Source organism: Mixophyes fleayi, chromosome 1 (assembly GCF_038048845.1).
Source record: "Mixophyes fleayi isolate aMixFle1 chromosome 1, aMixFle1.hap1, whole genome shotgun sequence".
NCBI classification, from domain to species: Eukaryota; Metazoa; Chordata; class Amphibia; order Anura; family Limnodynastidae; genus Mixophyes; species Mixophyes fleayi.
Genome location: NC_134402.1, coordinates 162569058 through 162581513, shown reverse-complemented (window position 1 = coordinate 162581513; position 12456 = coordinate 162569058). Strand labels below are relative to the sequence as shown.

Here is a 12456-nt window from a genome sequence, read left to right as displayed (position 1 = left end):
CCAAAATTTGTGAGATCCAACAATGCAGCAAAGACGTTTTGCCTCGTCCCACTTCAGAGGGTGCGCAAAAGTACTGAGCTGGCTCGACTTGGTACTCGGATTGGCGAAGTTTGGATGGGCTCGAGCATCTCTAATTTATTCTAATAAAAACAATCACTAGCATACTATTAACAAACAATAAAAAAATAGCAGGCAGTTTAAAACATCCTCATCAGCAATACGAATATCCCCCTCATCCTGTTGGAATTCCAAAGTGGCATCCTCAATTTGTGTATCACCGGCTACATTTGGGCTGCTCATGCACACATCTGCAAAAATGCAGAAAGGGGCCTTCTTTATGGGTACACTATCAGAAAGGTCAGGCTTACACATAGCACTCGTGGATAGACAATGGACCTCTCCTGTTTGTGTATTAGCTATATAATACAGTACAATGTGACTACAGATTTTGAAGAACACTGACAGCCCTATTATTTCAATTTCAGCAATGACAATTAGCAATGGAGCAATGGACCTCTCCTGTTCTGTGTGAACTATAACTCTGTCACTGGAGACTTTTAAGAAAGCTACCAACCCTTCTCTTTCTGTATTAGATATGACGCTGCCCAACTGCACTAGAGGCTGCCAAGAACCACACTTCCCCTTCTGCGTCTCTCTGTGAAATGACGCCAGATTGCCGTGGAGGGCAGTGTTATAGAATCCAAAACTGGCGAGATCTGACAAGGCAATAATGACATTTTGTCTCGTTTTCACTTTCGAGGGCGCCCGAAAGGAACGAGCCGGCTCAGCTTGGTACTCGGATCGGTGTATTTCGGTTGGGCTCGGTTCTCGGAGAACCAAGCCCAAGCATCTCTACTTGCAATATCTCAGTCCGCAACTCATGAATGCAGTGAAATAACCAGTGATACTCATCTGAAATCACTCCACCCTTTCTCCAGCTGAGATTCTTGTCCTCCATCTGCTGAAGTGGGGTGCCACTATGTCCCAAATGGTAAGTGCTGGTTCTAACACCTGCATTCAGTACAAGCACTTTCCTTATCTCCTCCCTCTCCCTGTCTCTGAATCTCCATTATCTTTCCCTCTCAGCTCTGTTCTCCTGCAATCTCTATCTCTCTGTCTCTCAGATCCACAGCCCCTGTACCTGTGCCTGTTGCCTTGTCTCTCCTACTTGTTTTTCCTCAAGAGCCTGAGGATGACTCTTTGTCTTCAGCATTTATCATGCGTTTACCAGCGTTACCAAACATTACTACATTTTTCTTTCACATTTTTACTTTGGAGTACAACTATTCTCTTATATTTTAAAATGAATGTCAGTTTATACCTACCCCTGTCAAAATGTTCCACCCCAAAAAATCTTGTGCACCCCACACCCCTCAAAAAAAGCAGCCTAGTTAGTCTATTGGATACCTAGGACCTGTCATCATATTAAAGAGCACACTTTATCCTTCAATTGTTCCACATTGAGCCTTGCAACCTGCGTCAGTGCTCTACCAGCTAGCCAACGGTCCTGACCATAGTAAGAATTCAGGACTGATTCAGCTAGCAAAGAGTTGCTGCAGCCGATACACATTAATTAAGACGTATAAAGGAGCCTGGTGCTGGAGGCAATTACAGTACTACCACTGACGCCACATTGGCTTGTTTGACCCAAGGGCACCAGTAAGAGAGTAGCGTCAGTGATATCTAGTTGCTAAAAACTAGCAAATCACCCATAAAGTATGGTACACAAATAAACCCATCCCTTCGCATACACTTATATTCCATATTGACTTTTTCTGAAGTCCCACAGTATATTACAATTCAATTGTCATAACATATTGTTATTAAATTATTCTGATTTATGAATTGTTTTACTATGTAATAAAATACATGTTTAAAAAATAAGGATTGCAGCCATATTATGAATTTTACAAACTATATGCCATTGAGTACATTTTTCACTTCCTCAGAAGTCACTGTGATTTAATCTTTCATCAAATCAATGTACCCACATCTTACCTTGCAAAAATTTGTATATGGCTTACCTACCAAGAGGATGCAGGTCAGGAGAGAGCACATTTAATTTTTTTTTGTTTTTTAAAAAAGTACATTATTATTTTACTCTATGAAGTGCAGACATATTATGCAGCACTGTACATTGAGAGAAAAATGCTACAAATCACGACCAAAAACATGACCCAGGATGTAAAGATGGCACTGCCGAAATGAGCTTGCAACCTATGAGCAGTGTGGAACAGTTATACATAAGGCAGCTGAAATATATATATATATATATATATATATATATATATATATATAAACGCGCACACACAATGCATATATATCTATCTATATATATATCTATCTATATATATATACATATATATACATACACACGCACATATATATATATATATATATATATGTCTGTATATATATACGTATATATAGATCTACATATACACATATTAATATATACACACATATATATATACACATATATATTTACATTAGCAGGGCAGACGCATCATGTAAGAATAAGGTCCTGCAGTCTGTGTACTATATGTTTTGTATATACATAGAGCAGTGTATTACTTTCCCCTATGTGTTTATCAGACACTAGAAGGTGGAGCAAGTTGATGTCACATGTGACGAAGGGATAGCAGTGCATGCTGGGAGGAGGTGTTGTTGTCGCAGGAGGGTAAAGCTGGGAACAGCCATTTTGTGTGTATCTCAGGGCGAGGGGAAGAAAGGAAGCGTTGCCCAGCAGTGGTCACTTGCACTTGTAGCCACACTGGACATCCTCAGGGCTACGTGACCGTTGTCTCACGCCCCCGGGTCCTGGGACAGGTCGCTCCCCCACGGGATCTGCTTCGCCACGGCAGGAGAGCGGGACGCCCGGCGGGGCGGGGGGGACACCGTGACATCCGCCAGCGGCCAGGACACCAAAGAGGCCCACCACCGGGGCAGGCGGCGGCGGCGGAGGAGATCCAGTAGAAGGATGGAGGCTGAGAGAGGAGAACAAAGCAAAGGTGAGCGTCATACCTTGTATGCATACATTGGCGTGCAGTTATTATTCATGGATGTGACCAGTGTTGTAATGCCTGTATTTATAGTGTTATACACAAGTATATGGGGCGTGTAGAGCTGGTATAATTTAGTATTTCATCACTGGCTTTGTTTATGTTCTGCTTCCTGGTGCGCAGTCCTTTGTGGTTTATTCTAGGTGCCCCACTTCACAACATACAACCCATGTAAACAGGTTCATCTGTTTTATGTGTAAATTGCACACTAAATATAGCAATGCTCAGATCTGGTAACACTTCAATATTCTGCCTACCGTGATTTGATGCAGTAATCGCGACTATAGTTTGGGTAATGCAGGTCTCTTTTGCTTCTATGCCTTGTGGCTAAGATCAAGGGTAGTATTGTGTCCGTAGGTCCTGGAACCCATTGTGAGCATGAACAGGCAGCTTTAGGTTTTCTGACCAGATGGTGGCCAGCAGGATAGTTCACTTCCCTTTGTGCACGTGGACAAACGACCCAGAGGTGCCCAAAACAAACAGGAGAGTGGTGATCCCACTTATATTAGAGCACCCCTGTCCCCTTCATTTATCTTTTTTTTTTTTTTTTTGGTGTGTATGTACATTCTTTTGCCCAGGGTTTTCAGGCTGGGGAGGAAAATCGGTCCTAATTCTGGCTGTATATAACTGCACCAATTTATTGTTTTTGCATTACACACACACAATTGATGGATGCTGTCATACCTCATGGCCTTCATCCCACAGAGTGAGGGTAAGTTACAAGACACCCCCCTTTCCCCTTCTGCACTGGTGTCCCCCTTCTGGACACATTGGGTCTTGTGGAAAAAGAGATGGGGGGCAGTGCTCTTTTTGTGGTTCTTAGCACTTTGGTGTATTAAGAGCATGATTCCTGGGCTTAAATAGTAGGAAACCTGTCACTTTGACACACAACAAATGTCTGACATACCAAGTAATTAGGGTGAATGCACTCCAGCAATTACTTGGGTCCTCATTGTTCTCCCCAGTAAACTTTGCCAGCGGGGTGGGGGGCAATGACTAGTATAGATTTTCAGAAAGTTTGCTGCTTCAGTGTGTTTAGACCTTTTTGCCAGATGTTGCTATGGTATACTGAAGTAAAATTACAAGCATTTCATAAGTGTCAAAGGCTTTTATTGACAATTACATTAAGTTTATGCAAAGGCAATATTTGCAGTGTTGATCCTTCTTTTTGAAGACATCTGCAACTCGCCCTGGCATGCTATCAATCAACTTCTTGGCCACATACTGATTGACGACCGCCCATTCTTGCTTACTCAATGCTTGAAGTTTGTCAGAATGTGTGTGTTTTTGTTTGTCCACCCACTTCTTGAGGATTGACCACAAATTCTAAATGGGATTAAGGTTTGGGGGTTTCCTGGCCATGGACCCAACATTTTGATGTTTTGATCCTTGAGCCACTTAGTTATCACTTTTGCCTTATGGCAAGATGCTCCATCATGCTGGAAAAGGTATTGTTCGTCACCAAATTGTTCTTGGATGGTTGGGAGAAGTTGCTCTTGGAGGATGTTTTGGTACCATTCTTTTTTCATGGCTGTGTTCTTAGGCAAAATTTTGAGTGAGCCGACTCCTTTGGCTGAGAAGCAACCCCACACATGAATGTTCTCAGGCTGCTTTACTGTTGGCATGACACAGGACTGATGGTAGCGCTCACCTTTCATTCTCTAGACAAGTGTTTTTCCAGATGCCTCAAACAGTCTGAAAGGGGGGATTCATCAGAGAAAATGACTTTACCCCAGACTTTAGTAGTCCAATCCCTGTACCTTTTGCAGAATATCAGTCTGACCCTGATGTTTTTCCTGGAGAGAAGTGGTTTCTTTGCTGGCCTTCTTGGCACCAGGCCATCCTCCAAAAATTTTTGCCTCGCTGTGCATGCAGCTGCACTCACACCTGCCTGCTGCCATTCCTGAGCAAGTTCTGCACTGGTGGTGCCCCGATCCCACAGCTAAATCAACTTTAGGAGATGGTCCTGGCTCTTGCTGGACATTCTTGGTGCCCTGAAGCCTCCTTCACAACTATTGAACCTCTCTCCTTGAAGTTCTTGATGATCCGATAAATGTTTGACTTACTAGCAGCAATATCATTGCCTGTGAAGCCCTTTTTGTGCAAAGCAATGATGACTGCACATGTTTCCTTGCAGATAACCATGGTTAACAGAAGAACAATGATTCCAAGCACAAACCCTCCTTTTAAAGCTTCCAGTCTGTTGTTCTAACTCAATCAGCATGACAGAGTGATCTCCAGCCTTGTCCTCATCAACACTCTCGCCTTTGTTAACGGGAGAATCACTGACCTGATGTCAGCTGGTCCTTTTGTGGCAGGGCTGAAATGCAGTGGAAATGTTGTTCATTGTCATGGCAAAGAGGGACTTAGAAATGAATTGTGATTACTCTTAATGACATTCTGGAGTATATTCAAAATGCCATCATAAAAACTGAGGCAGCAGACCTTGTGAAAAATATGTCATTCTCAAATCTTTTGGCCGTGACTGTATCTAGCAAGATGAAAATATGAGGTATTAGTCCCTTTTTTGATCAAAACATTTAAGCCTGCATCACAGTGTCAAGGGCACCTCATTATATGCAAGTCCTACACTGACCTATATGCTTTAAACACCATTAAAATGCAGTTAAAATCAGATGCACTCACCTCCCAAGTATTAGGGGTTTACATCTAGCAATGGCTTGCTTGTGAGCCACACCCAAATGTGCCTTTAATAGGCTTGATGGACAGCTGCTATGACAAAAAGGCAATATTTTGAAACAAAATCAGAGAATAAGCCCATGCTCTGTATATCCCCATTTAAAACTGCACTACCGCTTAGTCAAGTTTTAACTAAGGTGCTCTGTCCCCTAGCCCTGTGATTATTTTTTTTTTATTTCTCACGTGGCTTTTCTGTCCTTTTTACAGCTCTTGCTGTAATGAGTTGAAGATTCTTTACCATATTTGTGGAGGTCCCTTTGTGTCATATAGGAAACAGTTAAATTGCCATTACTACTTGTCTAATACAGTTGGTGCCTTATATTGACATTTTTGTTGTTCTCTAACATACGGTATCTATGAATTTTAGTAGCTATGTTATATATGGATTTGGAAGTAGGTGGTTTCTCTTTCAAAATAAAAAATGTAATTGATCAGCAAGGGATTTTTTTATGCAGGTGAAGTATGCTGATTCAACACTGCAGTGTCTGTTTAAAACAAATTCCTCAGACGTTTAATTCTAAAGAACGTTCATAATCGCCATAATACTGCGTTTTGAAGTGGATGATGTTAAAACCATCTCCAGAAGGGGAAGGGAGGACAAAAGGAATGTGATCCAATAGCCAGGACATTATGGAGGCCAGGATTTGTCCAGCCGCTTATAGCGAATGCTGCACCTGACTATATTTAACCATGACGCCTATTGAAGATATCTTTTGAACGTTCCGTTCCTATTGCTACATTGAATACACACCTTCAGGTTTAACATTTTTGTATTGCCATACCAGACTTGTCTGCCATGTCCCCATGATAACGGCAGGGGTCCAGAATGGGACCCCCACCGAAGCACTATTTAAGATATCAGTATTGCAAAGGAGTGTGTAATGGAAGACCCCTTTTTAAGCATTTATTCAATGGAAACGCTTTGATTGTTTTTGGTACAAGTTTGGTCGCTGATTATCTTTGTCTACATCCTTATTTGAATTTGTTTTATCCCTCCCCCAACAGATGGTGAAGTAAATGTTTTGGATGATATTTTAACTGAAGCCCCAGACCAGGATGATGAATTATATAATCCTGAAAGTGAGCAGGATGTGAATGACAAAAAAGGTAAGCACTTTATTAACATTATCTTTGATGCAACATATTTGACAGTGCATTTGTATTATTATTTCATATGAAGCGGATGAAAATTGAATGCTCTTTAAAAGTGGAGAAGATGTAGTTGCGCAGTGATTTAATTTCTTGAAGAACAAGAAGAAAACTGTCCATGCCATATAGATAGAGAGAGATATAGCTATATAGAGCTGAACGCTATCGTGGCTGGTTAGGGAGAAATTGGCATGTTTGGTAACGTGAATTTCCCTTTTAAATTGTTGCCTTGATGCAAATGAAGCAGTGACATGTTTTTATATTGCTTAGCCAAAGGTGGGCAGGCAGTATTCGGTTAGTGGGTCAAGTTACATATTTTATTTTAAAAAAACAAAACAAAAAAACCCAATAATTTAATGTAATTGGGGTGGAAAAGAGCAAATGTTTAACGTACTCAATTGATCTATATATGACAGGTTTAAGTGAAGGAGGTGATCTTTACCTGTCACATGGGAGCAACTACACTAAGATACGAGTTCATGCATCATCTTCAGAGCTTAATAACTTTTGTGCGACAGCTGGAAAAGCACTAAGCAGTTGAAAGATGCAGAATATGTTTTCATATTTTAAAAAATATATTTTATGCAAACGCCATAGTTTGGGTTTCCATTGTTTTGTTTTAACTAAATTTACTAGAAGACGGTGCCATATAATTTCTACTAAAGTGCCAATGCCTTAAAAATATCTTAAATTCCTATATAGCGGAATTTAAGTAGTTGTAGAATTGCTTTACTTGATCACGCATTTTGTTAAACCACACATGTTCATAACAGGGTGTGCCGATTTAAATCAACTTAATTTTAATCACATAATTTAAAAAAAATAAATCATTGATTAAAACCACCATTAAAAAAAATCCAGGGTTTTAACAAGCTTTTAATGGTAATTGGCATACTGTGCAATATGGAGCATAGTCCTTTGACCTTTCGTTAGCTGCTCTAATAATAAAAGATCTGTATCTATGGCTATTGCTTGCTGACCTAATTTAATTATGACTCATGTGATACAAAAAAGCACAGGGAACAGACAAGTCCAGAAAAGAAATCGATAATTCCAGAATCCAGAGAGAACACCACACAAGTTCAGAGAGCGAGGACAGTTGAAAGAAGTAACTTATCACTGTAAAAGCAACCTTGTTTAATGACCTTTTTGTTTGACCACGATGTTGTGTCAACACTGGCACCAATAGACTGGTGGAAAATGCACATTGGTTCAGAAACTGTAGCTGGTAATGGAAATATTATGTAGCAGTAGAGCAATTGCTAATAGCTGCAGCATCATCAGCTTCAGTAGAAAGAATATTTTTCCACATTTGGGTTGGTGCAGTCAAAACTGAGAAACCGCTTGGGTACTGTCAAAGTGCAAAACTTATTTCTTTTTAAGGACTTCAGTAAACCTAATGTGTAGGCTCATTCAGATTTACAAATCGGGCAAGGCAATTGCCAATTATTATAACTTTTAACACCATTGCTGTTTCTTTCCTTTTGCAGTTGGTGGTGGGATTTGTGTGTAGTTTGCTGTGCCATGCCATGATTTGTGAGACTGCCAAGTCATTTAAATTGAATATATTAAAGATACAGTATTTTAAAAGAACTTTGTAGTATTGATGTCACTTGGTTGATTTGTTTACTTAATCATTTCCTTAAAAAAAATAATCCAAAAAATCTGATTTAAATCAAACTAATCTCAAATATTTTTTTTTCTAAATCACGTTTTTTTTTCTTTCATACTCTGGTTCTTAATAACTCAATATGGTTATAAATTAAATTTAGTAAAACCTATAGCCTTTTACTCCTCATGCCTTTTAGAAACTCCATTGCAATTCCGTAGATGTCATGAGCAAAGCAAATGGTAGCTGGAGAATTACTCTTACTTCCATGCTGATCTCTTGGCTCTAGCACTTCAATAGAATTGATATAACACTAACTTCTAGGCTTTTCTTTGAAGGTAGATGATGACATCCTAATTTGGCATTGTTTTTACTGTGAAAATTTCCTTTTCAGGGATTGAGACCATACATATATCCTTACAATTCTTTTAGCTGCTGAACCTGTTTTTTTTTTTTTTGGGTTTGTTTCACCCCCCCTCCTTTCAACAAAACTACGTAAGTCTTCCCTGATGTTTACAGTTAAAACCAAAATCCCAAATGCGGTCTGTGTACTCCTGGAGCATTTTGGGAGCTTCATGCGCTATTGGCATTTTAGTAACTCCCACTGTTGCCACTCTAACATCAAAACCATGTGCACTGCTCTGTTATAAGAGCAGCACATCCAGTTGTTCATCACAGCTGACCGCAAGTGGAAAAAATATAAATATATGTGGCTGGTTGGAATAAACAATTCATTTGTCAGGTAACAAAATTACAGGAGAACCCCTGTTAAAAATAAAAATGGAATTTTGCAGATTTTTTTTTTGTTTTTCTTTCCCATATGGTTTATTCATTAATTAAAGCTGCACTAGCACCTAACATATATGTTTTACTAACATGTTGATTCCACAATTCGGAGCTCCAGGGGCTGTTGCATTAGAGAACTAGAAAATCCATTTCATTCACCATTTTACTTTGGCAGAGACATGTAATTAGGAGGACCAATCAGCAGCCTCAATATTTTGATTGTGGGTCTTGATTGATCTTTCTGCTCACAACAGCACTCCAGCTTCACACAGCCCTAATTTTCAGCCAGGGCTGTGAGAAGAATCAGAGAGCCTGGGAAACCCGCTGCATGGAGCTGTCTCTTGGGCTCCTGCTAGGGGATCACCATGTTAGTAAAATGTATATACTAGGTCGTAGTGTAACACTTTAACATTGTGAACGAAAATATATATATAATTTTTTTATTTTTTTTTATTGCATATAAGAAAACAAAATCGGTAATACTAAACAAATTTGCCCTGAAATATTGAACACTGGAAACATTACTTATAATACACATTTTTTTTTTCCTATTGACAATGAAGTGATGGCAGCAGAACTCACTGCTTGTACAGATATTTACCAACATTAGATACATATCTTTATATTGTATTTAATGGACTTCATCCTTAATGTACTGTTTCATGTACTATTCAATTAGCATAAGTGGAAATTTTCAATTTTTTTTTTTTTTTTGTACTTAAAGGGTCCAAAAGGAAAAGTGATAGAATTGAAATGCCTGAAACAAAGAGACAAAAACAGTCCTCCCATATAACAAGACCGCCACCTCAAAGGCTGTCTGGCGGTACAAAGAGGGTTGTTGGCACCAAAGGAAAGCCGGTTTCAGAATACAAGAGTGATGACTTCCCCAGACATGACAGAAACAGAAGGCCAGATGGCGATAGAAGAATTCATCACTCAGCCAACACAGCCCGGGATGGGTTTAAAGGCCCACAGGATAAAATGAGTATGAGGAAAAGAGAATCTGAGAGGAGACCTAAATCCAACACTCCAGATGTGGCATCTGAGGTAACAATAAAAAAGGCAATAGCCAAATGTTTGTAACTAGTGAATAAAATAAAAAAAACACCTACATGTGCTTGTCATTTTTTTTAAAGTCCCATTTAGGTCTACAAAGGTGTCCTTTATAATTGTGCAATAAACCTCTAAAACACCTTTTGTTCTATAAGTGATTTTTAGGCTTAATGTATTTTCTACCGTATTTTTCTACTAGAAAATCAGGCATGACTCAAGCAGACGGCCAAGCAGATCAAGTCGCTCCTCTGATGGCAACTCTGAAAATTATGGATCAGATAGGGAAAGTGGCAGCAGCGACTCCTCTGATGATCAAGGAAACAGTGAGAATGAAGAAGGGATGGAGGAAGAAGATGATGATGAGGGAGAAGAAGCTGAAGAGGAGGAGGGTGAGGAAGAGGAAGAATATGACCAAGAAGAGCATGAACGAGCCCAGCGAGAGGGGAATGATTATGATACTCGCAGTGAGGCCAGTGACTCGGATTCTGACTCTGGCTCATTCTCAGATGGTGACTCCATTCGTTCAGGTTCCGGTTCTGATATTTCAGGTAACTTTAGTAATACTTTTTTTATTTTAACTGTTCTTGTTCTGGAGGGGATGTGTGGGTCTTGTTTAGCATCAGTGTTTTTCTGGTGTATGTTTTTTATTTATTTGCCAGTTACCCACCATTTTAAAACTGGAGTGACTTCCCTTTAAATCTGAGAAGACAAAGGTGTAAAATGTCAGGCAGAAAATGTGTTGGCACTCTAAGAATGCTGACTCTGAAAGGGTTCTCTCTGCATCCCCCCTAAACTGAGTGTACCAGAGTGTAAACTATATGCTGCTTCCTCATTTGAAGAAAAATCCTGTGATGTCTTTCCAGTGACTTGACAAGAAGTTTCTGGCAGTTTAGTAGCGACCTGTATCGGGTCTTCTGCCTCCTAGTGTTATCGGATCTACATAAACTGGATCTAATAGACTGTTTTATTGCAGTTTTGCACTTCATCTTTTAGTGCTGGCCAAAAATAAGCTTTCATTACCAGCTTCACTCCTTAAAAAAATGTAGGCTAAACATGTATCGGCTGGCTGAGTATATCTTTAATTGGCTTGCACCAGGTGTGCCAAAGTTGCAAACAGCGGTATATTAAATTGCTTATTTTTGCCAGTATACCCATATTAAAATTGATATTCTAATAAGCTACCATGTTTTCTCTAGAAAAACACAAAGAAACTCACATTGGTAAACTAAACGATTTTTTTTGTGTGAAACGGGCACCTCAAGCCTAAAAATTGGTTTAGTCGTGAATACGTCAGAAACCCTCTGAAGTGGTTAAAACAAATGTTTGTATCTGAAGTATGCAAAGTCCAGTGGTAAAACTCATAACTGACAAAATATGTTTGTGTAACTAGCTGCATTGGTTAACACCCCTTGGAGGCACCTTTCTATTCCAGTTAATTTCTCACTTGCAAACAAGGTTTATGTTCTAGATCATTTTGTTAGAGAACGGTCAGTATGAGAGATGGTTTTATGCTAAAACAAAAAAAAAAAAAAAAAAAATGTGGTTCACATATCCTAAATGTTTTAGAATTACATTTTTTTTTTTTTTTTTTTTTTTTTTAAGAACTGAAACATTTTATTAGATAAAATAAAAACACTGTAAAATCCCTTTAATTGGCATCTATTCATATAAATTAAAAAGATAAATTGGTATTGTATATTGAGCACGCTAAGGCATAAAACATCAAAGCACTGTCTTGTTAAATTAGGAGTAGTGGTTTACCATATAACATTTCATATGGGTGGACATCTTTCTCCTTAATTTACCTCCTTTCAGTTTAATGTTACATGTGGTCGCCTAAAGTGAATGCAGCCATGTGGATTTGGGCTGAACCAATATTTGAGATTTCATCCTATCCATTCATTAGCATCTATTGACCCTACCAAAGCAATTTTTTTAAAAATAGCAACCATCATCCATGGCACCAGTCTTCTCCATAATGCACCTAATATTGCTATAATTCTCTTCTGTCTGATATCATTAGCTTTCTTTTATGCCAAGCTTTGGGAATACTGTATAGCGCAGGGGATAATATTCATCTTGCTTAAATTACAAAGA

General features: G+C 39.1%; 1 protein-coding gene across 3 annotated transcripts in view; it reads left to right on the top strand.

The window, feature by feature from the left end:
• Window positions 1-2684: 2684 nt before the first annotated feature.
• Window positions 2685-12456, top strand: part of YTHDC1 (YTH N6-methyladenosine RNA binding protein C1) — a 40988-nt gene continuing 31216 nt past the window's right edge. For 2 of the 3 annotated variants that reach the window (XM_075202896.1, XM_075202887.1), the window contains exons 1-4: window positions 2686-3011; window positions 6768-6869; window positions 10031-10353; window positions 10559-10907. In XM_075202896.1, coding sequence (XP_075058997.1) covers window positions 2981-3011; window positions 6768-6869; window positions 10031-10353; window positions 10559-10907 — 805 coding nt within the window. In that variant the 5' untranslated portion in view covers window positions 2686-2980. Of the gene's footprint in view, window positions 3012-6767; window positions 6870-10030; window positions 10354-10558; window positions 10908-12456 lie in introns of all 3 variants that reach the window. The other variant, XM_075202879.1, reaches the window with a different exon arrangement.